General features: G+C 44.3%; 1 protein-coding gene across 3 annotated transcripts in view; it reads right to left on the bottom strand.

Moving 5' to 3' along the window:
• LOC134608203 (uncharacterized) overlaps nucleotides 1-13,199 on the bottom strand; it is a 28,912-nt gene extending 15,713 nt beyond the window's left edge. Inside the window, exons 1-5 of one of the 3 annotated variants that reach the window (XM_063450866.1) lie at nucleotides 13,138-13,199; nucleotides 11,779-11,930; nucleotides 8,879-9,028; nucleotides 4,665-4,766; nucleotides 4,240-4,407 (exon numbers count right to left, since the gene is read on the bottom strand). In XM_063450866.1, the coding sequence (XP_063306936.1) occupies nucleotides 4,240-4,407; nucleotides 4,665-4,766; nucleotides 8,879-9,028; nucleotides 11,779-11,877 (519 nt within the window). In that variant the 5' untranslated portion in view covers nucleotides 11,878-11,930; nucleotides 13,138-13,199. Of the gene's footprint in view, nucleotides 1-4,239; nucleotides 4,408-4,664; nucleotides 4,767-8,878; nucleotides 9,034-11,778; nucleotides 11,931-13,137 lie in introns of those variants that run through there. The other 2 variants (XM_063450868.1, XM_063450867.1) reach the window with 2 other exon arrangements.
• Between the last annotated feature and the right edge of the window lie 1,085 nt (nucleotides 13,200-14,284).

The raw sequence follows: 14,284 nt of genomic DNA, 5'->3' as shown, positions 1-14,284 counted from the left end.
TCCACACATAGCCCTCCCCTCTACCTGTAAACTAATTATCTGTACACACAGGAAAATACAATTATCATAGGTAGGGAAAATACAGTTTTTACACAACATTCATAACTCCCAAAATATACATCACATTCGCATAAAAATACATATTCACAATCAATCCATTCGGGGGAACAACATACTCAAAAATCATACGAATTGGACCAGGGGTTCAAAAGTTAGTACAAATGTGCATTTGACCTTCTGGAAACATGGTTTCCAGCTCAAACTAGTTCCCCAGAATCCTCTATCCTGGAGACAATGGAGAAGCTGATTTAATTATATCCAGGGACAAACACAGCCTCCATTAAGCACATGTTACCAGCAACCACCAAAAGACATAAAAATACATAACTCCTGTTATACTAAACAGAACCCCCACATTCAACCCATCCCCAGATGGCTTGGAACTGAGCGCTCAACATATCCAAACAGCGCTCACATGCCACAAACACAGTTCAAACGCCATGGGGTTTAAGTTTCGTATGGGCTGATGAGAGGGCCCATAATCCTGGGGCAGCCCAATAACACACAGTATGCCCAAATACCGTGCATAGAGGGCCAAATCGCCCAGGGACCGTAGTCACAGGGTAAGAGGCGGGCAAGCAGCCCCCTCCAAAACACAGTGGCGAAGTGGCTTTCGCTACACAATATATTGTGCCGATTAAAATAAGTAGTAACATTTTCAAGCTTTCAAACTTGATACAATTTGATTGATTGGTTATACAGAAGATAGTTTAATTTTGCAACACTCATTGCTGTTTCTGAATTTGCCGCGATCAAAAGAATGCCGTCAAATATTATATAAGTGGACACAACTACACAGACCTCATCCATTGAGAAAGCCGCCGAAGATGAGAAACGCGTCTGGAGAGGGCTGACTCCCATCGATACCAGCCAACATTTGCACTTCAAAGAGGACTATTATTTGATATTTTTTTAGCGTTACACATTTTTGCTGACTCGGGACGCCGAGCATTTCGAATAAGGTCTGGACTTTTGCATGGCTTCTATTAGTAATTCTTAATAGACATATTATTTGCAATAGATGTTATTTTCTTTTTATATTTGTCTGTATTTTATTAATAAATGGATTTTTAATTAATTTTGAGTGTGCCAGTAAGGTCAGTAATTATGATCTATTAGAAGAGAAGGGTTTATTTATTTATACATTAAAATCATACAAATTGGTCCAGTGGTTCAAAAGATAGATTGTAGTCCTTTGTGACCAAATGAAGCATGGCTTTTCTGTCCAAAACCAGTTCCACAGAGTCTTCTATCCTGGAGATAATTGGGAAGTAATCCAATTATCTCCAAGGACAGAGGCAAAACTCCATTAAGCACATGGCAGTAAAAAGACAGTAAAATACAATAAAATACACAAGGTTACATTTATTACATAAAATACAGAATAAAGGAAAAAGGAAGGGCCAAAAACTAAGCCCAAATGGAGAGTAATGGGGGAGGGAAGTCCCTATCTTTTAATGATCCTAAAGGAAAACACAAAATAATAAATAAAATAGATAGGCAGGGGAGTAATACTGGACCAAACCTGGGGGGATAATACTAAGACAGCTGCTCGCTATGCAAGGAGACAAGCTGATCTTTATCCTATTACAAAAAATCCCCCATCCGGCTTGAGAGACTCACAGTAACTCAAAACAGAGTAGTAAAGTAGACTTTGAAGAAATAGGGCTAAAAAGGAGTCAGCACTGTAAGGAAAAAAACCCTACTCAACCCCCACTAGTACTGAGTCCAAAGCAAGGATTCCTATAGTGAGAAGGCTGTCCCTGAATACCTCAGCACAGTGGATAACCCACTTGTGCCTACCCAGTCCCTGCCTATCTCAATAACTTAAGTTAAATTAAAATTAAACAAAAATCATTGTTAGTGCTACCTATAAAGTGCAAAATTATAAAAATAAGTTAAAGAGGCTAGCTCGACGCGCGTTTCGGCGTTACAGCACGCCGTCGTCAGGAGCAGTGAGCTTGTGGTGTCCCCTGAACCTGTTTAAATACCTTCACATATCAGCTTGGTTGGTGCCGGCTGTGTGCGGTCACGTGAGCATGTGCGTCACCCTAAGCTCCTCCCCACGGGTCGCGTCACGTGACGCGGACCCGGAAATAATATCCTGGGTGGGGAGAACGTATGGACGTCATCTGACACTCCGCCCCGTGGTCGCGTCATATGACGCGGACCGGGAGGCAGTGTCCTAGATAATACGAGCGTGTCTCTAAACACGCCCCCGGCCAATCGCCAGCATGGGTGGGGAAGTATACCCGCCCACTATTGCGAAGAAAGTGTCCGCCCCCCTTAGAGAGGCGAAAACGGGCTCGGTCCCACAGGATTCCAGGCAGGGACCCATTCTAAATGAAAAATATCCCTATGTTGTGCGGGGATGTAAACATCAATATTAAAGGGTCCTTTGCAGTGTAAGCCAGAGTGATGAGTATGAAATCCTGCATATCGAAGGAGCAGGATTTTGTCCTTACTAATGGCAATAGAGAAGAGGAGAGAACCCCATGTTTAACTGTATATTGCCCAAATCTCATAGGGGGCATAAAACATCAGTATAAATAGGTATATTGATTGGTCCTTATATAACCGCAAGGGCAGGACCATCTATACCTAGAATGAGTATGCCTAGTTCTATGACATTAGAGGAAAAAAGCCCCAGTATTATGAGGGGACATATTCATCAATATTAATGGGTATGCTGATAATGCCTGTTAATCAGTAAGGGTATGCGTCCCGTATGTGAGGTAATGAAGGAAAAGAGGGGGGACAAATTCACACAACTGGCACCAAGTGGCCTGAGATTAATCTATAGTATACCCACTGTCATCAAAGACATGGGCATCAATAGTGCCAGGTGTACTCATGGTGCCAATTGGTCTGGAAACCACAAGGACGTACAGCCCCAATGTACGGTTCTGATAATGTTATTTGAGTCGCGTGGTACCTACTTAAAGGTAAAACCTTGCGAGCAAACATTTACAAAACATAAATATATACATAAACATAAGTGCAGAAAGTAGTGTATTTACAGTGTAATATATTCACATTACAGGACTGGTGGAGGCGTCCCTCAATTGTATAGACATCCTAAGTGAGTGTAGAACAGTTAAATTAAATTAAAGCACATTTTAAAGAAAGGCTGAAAAGGAAAAGCCCTCATTTAGGCCTGCCGGGGATAGGGTTTTAAGTTTGTAAATCCAATACGATTCACGTTGTCTTAATTTTTTATCCCAGTCTCCCCTCCGTGTAGTTTGTGGGATATATTCAATCCCTATGAATCTCAATTTATCTGCAGAATTTTGATGGTGAATTTTGAGATGGCGCGAGATCGGAGTCTCTAAAGGTCTCCTGACCGAGTTGACATGTTCTCTTATTCGTAGTTTAAAAGGTCTGAAGGTTTTACCCACATATTTTTGGCCACAAGAGCAGGTGAGTAGATATATCACGCCCTCTGTCCTACAGTTAAAAAAGGAACGTATCGGAAAGGATTCGCTATTCTCGCTGTCAGTAAATTCCTTCGTTTTTTTGATCTATGAACTCACAGGCGCTACAGTGTCCACACTTAAATGTCCCCTTTGGTAGATAATCTTTGCCACCTCTTTTAAGGGGAGCTAGGTGACTGTGAACCAGGGTGTCACGCAGACGTTTTTATATTTACAGATATTTATTCCCACGTTAGTGCCAAATTATTCCAAACTGCACTGTTAAGGTCGGGTTCCATGCTCCGTTCCCAGAGGTGTCTTAAAAATATTGGCACGAAGGCCTTTAACCCCTTAAGGACACATGTGTGACATGTCCTGATTCCCTTTTATTCCAGAAGTTTGGTCCTTAAGGGGTTAAGGGACGTTGTATGCACCATAACCACTTCAGCTTATCAACAGTCACCGTCCCTGTAATCTTGTAACTTTTTTTTCTCAGGCAGATATACTAGGGCTATGAAGGGCACTCTTTACTTTGTTTTAAAGCCCTGTCACTCAGTAAGCAGTGAGACGGTATAATTCCTCGCTTTTTAACGCACATTAATAGTACGTCACACTGGGAGAACGTGCTTGCCACAGACTGCCTTTGTCTTAGATGATCAGTGCAGTATTAGTATGGGAAATTAAACAAAATGCAGAGACTTCAGTAAGCTGTTATGGTGCCTAACATGCCACTTTAAGTGCATCACCCACTCCCCGTAAGTCATACCATTGTCTGTCTTGCTGGTGCTGGGGTGGGAGTCAGAGGAAAGACACAGCATCCTAGGCAGCGGTCAGCCACAGAGTTTGGTTCAGTTCCGATTCTTGATAATTCCTCTTTCCTGGAAATAGACCTTAAAATTGCGTTTGGGACATCCGGCTCCGCAATTCTCCTTCCCTGTGAAGAGACAGAGCATAATTCCAGCTGACCTACCCCAGGACCACTCACACATTAACCAACCTAAAATACATCCAGAAACAGACAATTTCTACAGACCAATCTCCATCTCTCCAGATCCCTTCTTACATTAACCTACCTAGACCAGCCCCGACAGTCAGCAATTCCAACTGACTTAGTCTGATCGAACAGATTGCGTTACTTTAACCAGCCTAGAACAGTCAGAAACTGCCAACAGGTGAAAATTAACCACTTACGGTAGGTGTCGTCTCAGCTTCACAGCAGCCGTGACAGTGATATTCAGAGGCAGGACCCAGACCGAAAGATGGCGGTGTTCCAACTTCCACCTCACCAGCGACCTGTGCAACAAAGTAATCGTCAATACATTCTAATAATGAAACAAGAAATCTAGCAATTTACCTCATCCAGAACTCTAACACTACAAACACAAACACACCGTGCATTCAAACACCAACACTACAAACACAAACACACCGTGCATTCAAACACTACACACAAATACAGCCCTGCATTCAAACACCAAAACTACACACAAATACAGCCCTGCATTCAAACACCAACACTACACACAAATACCCCCTGCATTCAAACACTACACACAAACACCCCCTGCATTCAAACACTACACACAAACACCCCCTGCATTCAAACACTACACACAAACACACCCTGCATTCAAACACCAACACTACACACAAATACACCCTGTGTAGCAGAACAGATTTGTTAAACAGACGTATTCCTTTTGTTCAGCTGTCCGTACTCCCTCCATTCGGTTACTGAACCAACTTTGTGTGGTCCCTGTAACGGATCACCTGGCACCCCGACTGGGTACCTCCGTTGAAGGATGCTCCTAGCGCTTACAGAGGGCTCCAAGTGCTCCACCAGACACCATAACCACTGTAGACCCCACGAACCACCGCAGTTGGTTGGGGTCTCGCCGTCTCCTACCCACCCTGGACCTATGACCAGGCTCCAGGTTCCAGTGGGTGAACCTCTCCTCCAAGAGAGTGAAGCAGGAACAAGCTCTTACAAGAGCTTAGAAGTGATTATCCAAGGGAGCATGCAGAGCATAGCAATCCCTTGTAGTGATATAGCAATTCCCCCAATAAGAGACAGGACTCTAGATCGAGGGTGAAGAAGAACTGATGTTTAATGGCAGGTACTCTGCTTTTATGCAATTCTCCCCTGCAAGGGAGATGCCCACAGGCAATTAGGCATTAACCAATCAAATATCGGTTACATCCCACATATTCCCTCCCCTCTGCTTGGGAGATAATTGAGTTTCTTACTGTATCTACTCAATTATCTCCAAGCTAAAACTTATACTTTTTATACATTTTTATAACTTTAAAACTATACATCCAATATTCATAAATACAGCCACATATTAATAATCAGCATACTTTACTTACACACATATCCAAAATTCAGCCAATTCCATCCAGGGGTTAAAGAGTTAGCTGGAAGTCCTTTATGACCGACTGCAAGCACATTTTCATGCCCAAAACAGTTCCATGGATTTGGGCTGTGCGGTCGGTCTATTTTACAACGAGAAAATGACTAAGTCCCATTCGAACGAGCGTTTGAATCTTCGAACGGGACTTAGTCTCCAGCCGCGATGTCGAAGAAGGTACGGGTCAGCGGTGTTTGTGCAATGGTAGCCGGAAACAGTTCCATAGATTTGGCTGCACACACCGCTGACTGCATTCGAATAAGTTAAAATGGCTGACGCCACGTGTTCGTTTGTCGAATGGCGGCCACTTCGGCACTTCTACGACTTCGGAACTTCGACTGCATTCAAAGTGCCAGTTTAAAATTTGTAACACTGCTCCAAAGTATTTAAAGGGCCAGGAACAGCATACAAACATCCATTGGGCCCAAATACAAGTCTCAAAGGGCAATACCTTCCAGGGCCATAGTCGCAGGGCAGGAGGCCAGCGATCAGTCCTCTCCAATGCCCAGTGGCAAATGGCAGTTTGTCACAGTCCCTTGTAACACCTCGTAATTACCTACCACCCCTGGCTGTTAACCACAAATTAGCCATTAGTTAAAGTGTTTTCCCCGTGCGGCCGCTGTTCGTATAACAGAACACACGTGCTCCAAGAATTGGCGGCCATTTTGTCTCCCGAACACAGGTAGCGGTACATGGTCGTTGAGTGTGTGGAACTGTATGTCAGATACGCGACCCCGCAAACACCCGGGAAACTTGTACCGCTGCCCATCCACCTTCCCAAACAGTTATGAGAATGGCGTTCGAGAAACATGAACTACCGAACAGGAAAAACATTCGCTCCCTAACAGCCAGGGCGCGCATTCGTCTGTGTTCGTATGAGAACCCCCTGAAAGATGACTTAATTCTAATGGCGTTTCCAAACTACGGAAGGGATCTGAGCGCTATTTCGACAAAGTGGGCGGTCAGACTCAAGCTATTCGGTGATATAACTCTTGTGGGGTTCCCATGTTTTTATGATTTATTTTGTAATAATTTGTATATTTTCTTGTAACAGAGATAATGGAGTTACAGTTTTCTGACTCCATTATCTCTCAGACACAGAGGCTCCTGGGAGAAATCCCTTGTAATTTTGAAGTGCATAAAAGCCGTGTGTGGCCAAAATAAAATCAGTTGACTCCCATAACTGTGTCGTCTACATTCTATGGGGAAAAGGTCTTGGATTGTAACAGTGCTTCTTTCAGCTCCGAGGATGGAATAGAGGAGAAACCTAGTCGTGGTATCGGAGCTCTGCTACACCCTGCATTCATACATTAACACTACATACAACCCTGCATTCAAACACCAACGCTACACACAAATATGAAAATGCCAAAACTGCAAATACTGTAGAGGAGCTCCAATATTTAGCACTGTAGACTCCTTGTAGCTGAGGAAGCAATAAGATATCCAAGACAGAATTCCCCCCCAGTAACTGGACGACACACAGTGCTGGGAGTCAACTGATTTTTATTCAGCCACAGCTGGCTTTTATGCAACTCCCCATGCAAGGGGTTTCTTAAATGATTCCAGGGGTTTCCCCCTGGTGGACCTTGTTGGGGACAAGTCAACATTGCACAGACTACTCCTGTATGCCTGGGAGATAATTAAGTACAAATATTTAATTAAATTATCTCCCAGGTACAGAAAATATACAATATTTATAACCAGCATAAAACACCTTTTAATATTTCAGAACCCCACAAAAGTTACTTCACCAAATAGCTGGGATCTGATCGCCCACTTTGTCGAAATATCACTCAGATCCATTCGGTGATTTAGAAATGCCATTCGAGTGAGGTTTGGAGCGGTCGGCCACGAGGTGAAGCCCCAAAACAGTTCCAGAGAAATTTAAGCTTTGACCGGTCTTCTTTTGGGAGTTTTCATACAAACGCCGACAAAACCTTCCCCTGGCTGCTAGCATACATATGTTCCCCATTGTTCGATAGTTTAGGTCTTTAGAATGCATTTCTTATACTGGTTTGGGAAGTTGAATGGGCAGCGGTATCAGTTTGCCGGGTGTTCGCAAAGTAGAGTAGCCGAAATGAGTTCCAGGTCGTCAACAACCATATACCGCTGCCCACGAGATACAAAGTGGCCGAACCACAAATTGCTTGTTAAAGAAAGAGTTTCCCCCTGTGTGGCCGCCGTTCATATTACTGAATGCACGTGTGCAAACAGAGGAAACACTTTCTTTAACAAGCAATTTGTAGTTAGCAGCCAGGGTTAAATTATCTGAACCCCGGGACCACACAGATGGGGTTCGGTACACGAACGGGAGGGTACGGACAGCCGAACAAAGGGAATGAAAAAGGGTTTAACAACGTTCACTCTGCTACAAATACACCCTGCATTCAAACACCAACACTACATACAAATACATCCTCCATTCAAACGTTACCACTACATAGAAATACATCCCTGTATTCATTTATTAACACTACACACAAAACCGCTCAAGTCTGAGGTTTAAAATCAGAAGCCTTGGGCGCCGCTGATTGTTGTCAGTCTCAACCTATTAGCAGTTCCCCATTCACAAAACATATGTATTTCACAAGCAGTTTTGTGAATGGGAAGAAATTAAGGGTCAGCCAATAATCTCAGCTTATCAGTCACAGCCAAAAGCTTCCAGTTTCAAATCTCAGACTCAAGCAGATGTGGACAGGGCAGAGCTTAACTGAGCCAGACAGAAGACTTTGGGGTTAAACCATTCATTTACATTCTAACTCCTGAAATACAGAGACCTCCTGGCACCAAAACAATGTAATTCCAGTGATGTTTTTATGGTGCCCAGAATGCTCCTTTTTTATATTTTACAGAAGATATAAATAAACAATTGTGACGAACATAAAGTGAATTTTAAATAGCTAAACTTGACGCACAGCCCCTGATTTTTTCCATTTGGGTGTTTTGGCCTTAATTTTGAATTCACACTGTGTTACCTATAAGATTCCATACCAAGAAAGCCAAGGATCTGTGTCCAAGATTATAGGACCAGATGTTTCTCCTCCGTCCGCGTGGACCAGATCGCAGCAGCTGCCCAGATCGTAGCGGCTTACTGGTGTAGCCTTTTCTTTTACTCATCTCAAGCAAGGTGGAGTTTCCCAACTTATAAAAAACAACATGTTATAGAATATCGCATTAACCATGAATGATCATTATATTTAGGAAACTTCACAATGAAAGCATATTGCATATAAACACAAAAACTATTAATAGACAAAGATACTGTACGTCTATTTTAAATAACACATCACATTACAGCCAGCGTGCGCAGCCTGCCTGTGGACGCAGGGGAAAAGGAGACAGGAGCCTTAATACATAGTTTAGTGATAACCAAACTCAAATGAAGATTCTGCTTATAGATGTTAAACATATATGGACCATACTGATCCAGGCACATATTAGGAATAAGTAAACTGACACCACAACGGTATCAGGGCTGCACTACTCAGAGCATGATACAGCTCCAATACATGTGAGTTGGTGTGACGAGACCAATCTCGCCACATTGCATTGGAGAAGCCTGGTTGTCCGCCTGTTGCCTCTGGACTATGGTCCCATGTTAAAAAGCCTTCTTTGCCCCTGCAGAAAAGGCTTGTTCGTGCCTTTCTGCCCGGCGGTCGGTAGATTCAATCTACCGAACTAACGCACGAATGATTGGACCACCTGGGAGCTGGGGTGTGCCATCAATTGACCTCCCAGCTGACCTCAGCTTAATTGACGAATATTGGGTGGCCTTTGTTCGTTTGCCGAACACGTGGCAGCGGCCATTTTAAAGTCCCGAACGGCCAGTGGTGTTCAGCGCCCAAACTATTGAACTGGAAACGGACACTTATTTGCGCAAACACCGCTGAGCCGTCAGCCTCCTTGCTTCTGCCTTCAGTCATTTAAGCGGATGCCTGTTCATTCGGTCGTTTAACCGTATGAACAGCATTACCCCAGATAGCCATGTCCTGGAGCCTATTCGTGTAACGAAAGACTTTGGGAAAGACTTTGGCTCCATGGCGATTGAAATGTATGTATGTGATCCGAGCGCCATTCCGTAATAATGTGCGCTCAGATCTAAGCTATCTGGGGATAGGTAGAATGTATATGTTTTGTGTAACAGTTGTAACTTTATACATTTTTATGTCTTTTACTGTCTTTTAGTGCCATGTGGTTAATGGAGTTTTGCCTCTCTCCTGGGAGATAATTTGATTACTTCCCAATTATCTCCAGGACAGAGGGAGGGACATTAGGATGCATTGTGGGGATGTTTTACCTCTGTGTGTCTGTCATTGGTTCATGTCTGTTCTTTGTCACAGTCTTCCATCTGGTCCCCTAGGGGAGTGTCCACCAGGTGGAAGACCTGCATAAATGTGGGCAGGTAGCCCACATTAAACCAGACCACTGCTTGACCCACAACACGGAGCTCTGTCTCGTCTTTGGGGGGGGATTTACTGTATGCTGTTTGAGACTGATTGCCAGGAGTGTAAGCCACTTGGATGCTTTTCCTGTTCGTCTGCTAGCAGTTCGGGAGTTTGGAGTGCTATTTTGTATGCAGTTTGGGAGTTTGGAGCATTCCCTTGTATTCAGTTCGGGAGTTTGGTGTTCTGCAGTAGCTGTGCCTGTATCTCTGGAAGGGGCAGATCGACTAAACGGCAGTTTAACCCCTTGTAAACACCCTGGGGGTGCCGTTACAGTTGGCACTTTGTATACTAGGTATGAGGCTGCATTACCCAGTACCAGGATACCAGCTCTGATACATGTGAGTGGACATTTTGTATACTAGGTATGAGGCTGCATTACCCAGTACCAGGATACCAGCTCTGATACATGTGAGTGAACATTTTGTATACTAGGTACGAGGCTGCATTACCCAGTACCAGGATACCAGCTCTGATACATGTGAGTGGACATTTTGTATACTAGGTATGAGGCTGCATTACCCAGTACCAGGATACCAGCTCTGATACATGTGAGTGGACATTTTATATACTAGGTATGAGGCTGCATTACCCAGTACCAGGATACCAGCTCTGATACATGTGAGTGGACATTTTGTATACTAGGTATGAGGCTGCATTACCCAGTAACAGGATCCCAGCTCTGATACATGTGAGTGGACATTTTGTATACTAGGTATGAGGCTTCATTACCCAGTACCAGGATCCCAGCTCTGATACATGTGAGTGGACATTTTGTATACTAGGTATGAGGCTGCATTACCCAGTACCAGGATACCAGCTCTGATACATGTGAGTGGACATTTTGTATACTAGGTATGAGGCTGCATTACCCAGTACCAGGATACCAGCTCTGATACATGTGAGTGGACATTTTGTATACTAGGTATGAGGCTGCATTACCCAGTACCAGGATACCAGCTCTGATACATGTGAGTGGACATTTTGTATACTAGGTATGAGGCTGCATTACCCAGTACCAGGATACCAGCTCTGATACATGTGAGTGGACATTTTGTATACTAGGTATGAGGCTGCATTACCCAGTACCAGGATCCCAGCTCTGATACATGTGAGTGGAAATGTAAAAATCATTTTGGGAGGCAGGTTGAATACACACAGGACGTTATTCCACCCAGCATAGGATCCTGCTAGATACGCTGAAGTCAACTCAAGAATCTGTGACCAATGTTAACACTGTGACAATGACAGCAGATTCTATGGGGCAATTAGTGTCATATTATTTATCTATCGCGCCATGTCTGGGAGGGATTGGTGCTCAGGACTTTTCTTCCTACCTACAATGGTCTTTCCGTTAAAGGAATATGTTTTTCTAATTATGGTATAAGCAATGACTGACGTTACATTGTGGGCAGAATCTACAGGAATTCCTCAACCTATGTTACTCACCTTCTTATCATTCAGACTTTCTAGTTGCCCAATCACACTGGTGGTGGCCCATGACAGGAGCATTATAGAAAGGTATGTTCTCCAGGATAAAAGGTCCATCGATGGACCGGCACAGGCGGCTCTCTCAAACCCTTGTTATGGAATGAAGGTCACTGAGGGGGAAACAGAGCACAGGCTATCAGTCATTGCCAGGACAAGTCAATATTGGTAAAGTAGGCTTGTGCCAAGTGAGGGCATGGTACAAATAAAGACAAACAGCAGTAGGTTCAATGGGGACAGTGCACAAATATAAAGAAATTCCTTATCACTATACTCTGAATTAGCAAGTTTAAACTGGAGACGTTAACAGCGCACGCCTACACACACTGCCCAGGATCTCATCACTCTGTACCCCCCTCCCAGTCTCTCATTACTCCGTAACACCCCCCCCCCCCCCCCTCTTCCCACCACCCTTGGCACACACAGCCAGGCTCTCTTCCTTCCCACCACATAATAAATCAGAACTGTACATTTCCCTTAAGTAATAGAAAGTTCTGTCCTAATGTTAGAACAAGCAGAGCCCAATCTGTGCATTTTAAGCTGCGAGAGACAATGTTTTTAGATGTTTCTACATGAAAACATTAAAACATGTTCTTCTCTTGTTTCCACAAAGATTGAAATGTTACGTCCCCCCTCCCCCTCCATTTTGGGGATTTTCCTTTGTGGCCAAATAAAACAGACTGTAAACTCCGACCCAGTAAGGAAGCGGAATATTATGTAATATTTCATTGTCTACATTAATTCGACTGGAAAATAAATCCCAAAAAGGACGACATTCGCTAGATCTGCGTGGGACTTCAGAGAAAAAAAAAAATACTTCCCTCAGCCCTAAATTCCATCCAGATGAAACCAGGGTGTGTACTTTATTAATGACACATTGAGGGGCGTAACTAGAAACCTCAGGGCCCCACTGCAGGAATTTGTTATAGGGCAGAGGTGGTCAACACGTAGATCCTCAGATGCCATACATATCCCCTGGGGCCTTGCCAGCTGTGGATCTACCATTTACCCATCTTTGTGTGTTTTTGTATGGAGTAATAGTATATTTGTGTGAATGCTGATGTCTGAATGCAGGGGGATCTGTTTGTGTGTAGTGTTTTTATGTAATGTTAGTGAACGTATGCAGTGGTGTGTTTGTAATATTGGCATGTGAATGCAGGGTGATTGTGTGCAAATGTATATTCACAAATACATATGCACTGCCACAAGCATACAGGGGCACATTGCCATATACAGAAACACACATACACTGCCACACAGATAGTTACACTGCGAGAGATACACAAATAGATTGACACACACAGTTACATTGATACATACTGACATACAGGTGGTCCTCATTTAGTGACCTGTTTCACGATGGCGTTTATGTTTGGGGAAATTTCCATGAGCATAGATTTGAGGGAATTCCTGCTCTGGTCCATTCGTCTATGTTAGGGGAAGTTTCCCGGAACATAGATGAACAGACCAGAACAGGGAATCACTTAACTCCTCACTTACCAACCAATTCTCTCTACGACCGGGTCGTAGTAACAGAACCCAGTTGGTAAATGAGGAGTGTCTGAATATGCAAAAATTTACACACACAGATCCACATGTGCAGACACATACACGGACACACAAACACTGACAATATTGCACAGATCCATATACTGACACAATGACATATGCATACTCTGACACACAAACGACGACACATAGAAACACTTTCTCTCTCTATCAGTCTAAATGAGCCTGCATGCACCCTGCCTTCATCCCTTGCATGGTGAAAATCCACCGTAAAGCCTGCCTGGTATTCCAGTGCTGCAGTGGTCCGGTCTCCGGTAGCCCTCTGTGATATCCTCTCCCTGCCGGGTTCGGGCTCAGTATTGAGTCAAAGAACAGAATCGGAATCCCCTCAGCTGCGATGGAGAGGATAACAAAAGGTGTGCAGAGAGTCAGTTATACTACCAGACCACCAGGGACCTAGCTGAGGAGTGTAGCCGGCACTTGTTTCTTTGCAGGGCAAACTAAGTAAAGTAAGTGGCTCCTGCTGCCCTGCTTGCAATTTCCATCCCCGATGGGCCCCCCAACAGGCGGAACTCAAGGGCCCGGCCACAGCTGCCACCATGGTAGTTCTGCCACTGCTGGACCCGGGTATAGCTGCGACCATGGTAGTTCTGCCACTGCTGGACCCGGCCACAGCTGCGACCATGGTAGTTCTGCCACTGCTGGACCCAGGTATAGCTGCGACCATGGTAGTTCTGCCACTCCAGGGCCTGGCCATAGTTGCGACCATGGTAGTTCTGCCACTGCTGGACCCGGGTATAGCTGCGACCATGGTAGTTCTGCCACTGCTGGACCCGGGTATAGCTGCGACCATGGTAGTTCTGCCACTGCTGGACCCGGGTATAGCTGCGACCATGGTAGTTCTGCCACTGCTGGACCCGGGTATAGCTGCGACCATGGTAGTTCTGCCACTGCTGGA

Source organism: Pelobates fuscus, chromosome 4, assembly GCF_036172605.1.
Source record: "Pelobates fuscus isolate aPelFus1 chromosome 4, aPelFus1.pri, whole genome shotgun sequence".
In the NCBI taxonomy this organism is placed as follows: Eukaryota; Metazoa; Chordata; class Amphibia; order Anura; family Pelobatidae; genus Pelobates; species Pelobates fuscus.
This window is presented reverse-complemented; position numbering and strand designations above follow the sequence as displayed.